The sequence below is a fragment of the Eurypyga helias genome, unplaced genomic scaffold (genome assembly GCF_000690775.1).
Source record: "Eurypyga helias isolate BGI_N326 unplaced genomic scaffold, ASM69077v1 scaffold12256, whole genome shotgun sequence".
NCBI classification, from domain to species: Eukaryota; Metazoa; Chordata; class Aves; order Eurypygiformes; family Eurypygidae; genus Eurypyga; species Eurypyga helias.
Window position 1 is genome coordinate 1 of NW_010258575.1, and position 2,037 is coordinate 2,037.

The 2,037-nt window shown below is 61.8% G+C and overlaps 1 protein-coding gene across 1 annotated transcript in view; it reads right to left on the reverse strand.

The window, feature by feature from the left end:
• Nucleotides 1-5: 5 nt before the first annotated feature.
• The window catches only part of LOC104511677 (dystroglycan-like), a gene marked incomplete at both ends in the record, with an annotated part of 2,294 nt that continues 262 nt past the window's right edge, over nucleotides 6-2,037 (reverse strand). The window contains 1 exon segment of the mRNA XM_010154392.1: nucleotides 6-2,037. This exon segment is cut by the window's right edge and continues 19 nt beyond it. Within this exon segment, the coding sequence (XP_010152694.1) occupies nucleotides 6-2,037 (2,032 nt within the window).

Here is a 2,037-nt window from a genome sequence, read left to right on the forward strand (position 1 = left end):
GGCGCGTTGGGGTCCTCATCCCGCAGCGGCGTGTACTCCCCGATGGTGTCCTGGTTGAGCGGCGTGGTCTCCGGCACGCTCTGGTTGGGGTACTCCGGCGGCGGCAGCGGGGCCTTCTCCTCCTGGAGGATGAGGGGCATGCTGGAGGACGGGGGAGGCTTGGAGTCGTCCAGCTCGTCGGCGAAGATGATGGGCACGCCCTTCTTGATGAAGGTGGCCTGGTCCTCGATGGTCAGCTTCCCTTTCCTCTTCTTGCGGTAGCAGATCATGGCGATGATGCCGGCCACCAGGAGGATGGCGGCCACCACCACGGCGGGGATGACGGTGTGCAGATACACATCGTCCTCGCTGCTCTTCTCCGGGTCCTTGCCCGCCACCACCGTCGGCGTCGCCTCCGAGATCACCCTTCTGTCCTTCGTCACGGGGATGAACTGGATGTGCCTGCAGCTGCCGGAGCCCACCACCGACACGTTCAGAGGCTTGAACTCGGGCTGCAAGACGTTGGAGAAAGCCGGGCTCGGCCCGCCGGAGTCATCCGCAATTTTTTTGCTCAAAGTCCGGATCTGCTCCCGGGGGCAGGGCTCCAGGGGCAGCGTGTTGTTCGTCCACTCCACCACGATGGAGCCTTTGGCGATGTCCTGCACCGTGATGGTGCTGCTGTTCCTGTCGCCGAAGGCCAGAGCCAGCTTCTTCACCAGCATGATCTTCTTGTTGATGTCGTTCGCCACCGCATTGTGGTCCCCTTCCAGCCTGGCCTTGAACTTCACCGGAGACTTGTCCCCGTGCGGGAGCTTGTGGACGTGGATTTCGAAAGCATCCACAGCGAAGAGCCCGCCTTTGTCGGTGGCGTACATGAAGTACTCGTGCTTCCCGACGTGGCTGTGGTCCGGCATGCCGTACATGAGCTGGCTGGTGCTGTTGAACTGCACCCACGAGTTCTCCTCGATCATCTGCTGCTCCTTCAGCTTCAGGGTCAGCTGCAGCTTGTCCGTGGTGGTATCCTCCTTGTCGTAGAAGGTATCCGAGGGTATCTTAACCTCGAAGTAAGTGCCCTCCCACGCGTCGACCCTGTCGATGTGGTTCGTCAGCTTGGGCGGCTCGTTGGGCTCCCAGGGCCGGGGGATGCCGCTGGCGGTGGTGCGTACGCGCGTCGGCGGGGAGGCTGTCGTCAGCTTGGAGATGGGCGACCTGGTCGTGCTGGGAGGCTTCGTCGGACGGGGCGTTTTGGGTCTTCGAGTAGGCCTGCGCGTCGTCGCCGTGGAGGAATCCGTCGTGGACGGCGTGGCTGGCTTCAGCGTGGAGACTCTGGGTTTCTTGGTGGTAGTCGTGGGCGGCGTCATCACTGCGGTGGGTTCTACGTACCCCGGCATCGTGGGGCGAATCGGCACGGAGGCCGTGCCAGTGCCTTCTGCTACCCTGGTTGGCTGGATCGGTCCCAGAGTGGGCGTCTGGACGATGGGGCCCCTCGTTCTGATGGTGACCGTAGGCTTCCTCGGCAGCGGTATGGGCTCCCGGACAGGGGGTGCCGTCGTCTCTGTGGGAGGTGCGATGGCGGGCGATGTCGGGGTGGGAACGATCCTGGTGGGCGGTTCTTGCGCGGCAGTGGTGGGCGGCCCGATGGCGGTCAGGGGCGTGGGGGTGGCGTTGATCTGCCGCCGCATCCTCTTCGGGAGGTGAGGTTTCTTATTAGCGATGTGCCAGCCAACAACGGGGTAGCCGAGGCGGGCAGACATGGTGCCTTCCTTGGCTGGAGCCTCCACCTTGCTGATGTTGGGGACGCTGTTTTGGCTCAGAGAACATCCCAGTTTCCAGGAGAGTAAGGCCCCGTTTTCCACCACCTTCTTTGCATTTCCCGGTCCAGCCATGAAGGCCGACATGTCAAAGAGTCTGTTATTTACAACGGGAACCAACTTCATGTTATGAAGTTCCACCTCCGAGAAGCTCCTCATTCTGTTTAAGAGTTCAATCCTCTGCTTTGGTGTCATTTTTGTTAGGTCGGCATCCAAAATGACAGTCAGGATAGTGACCGGCTCTTCC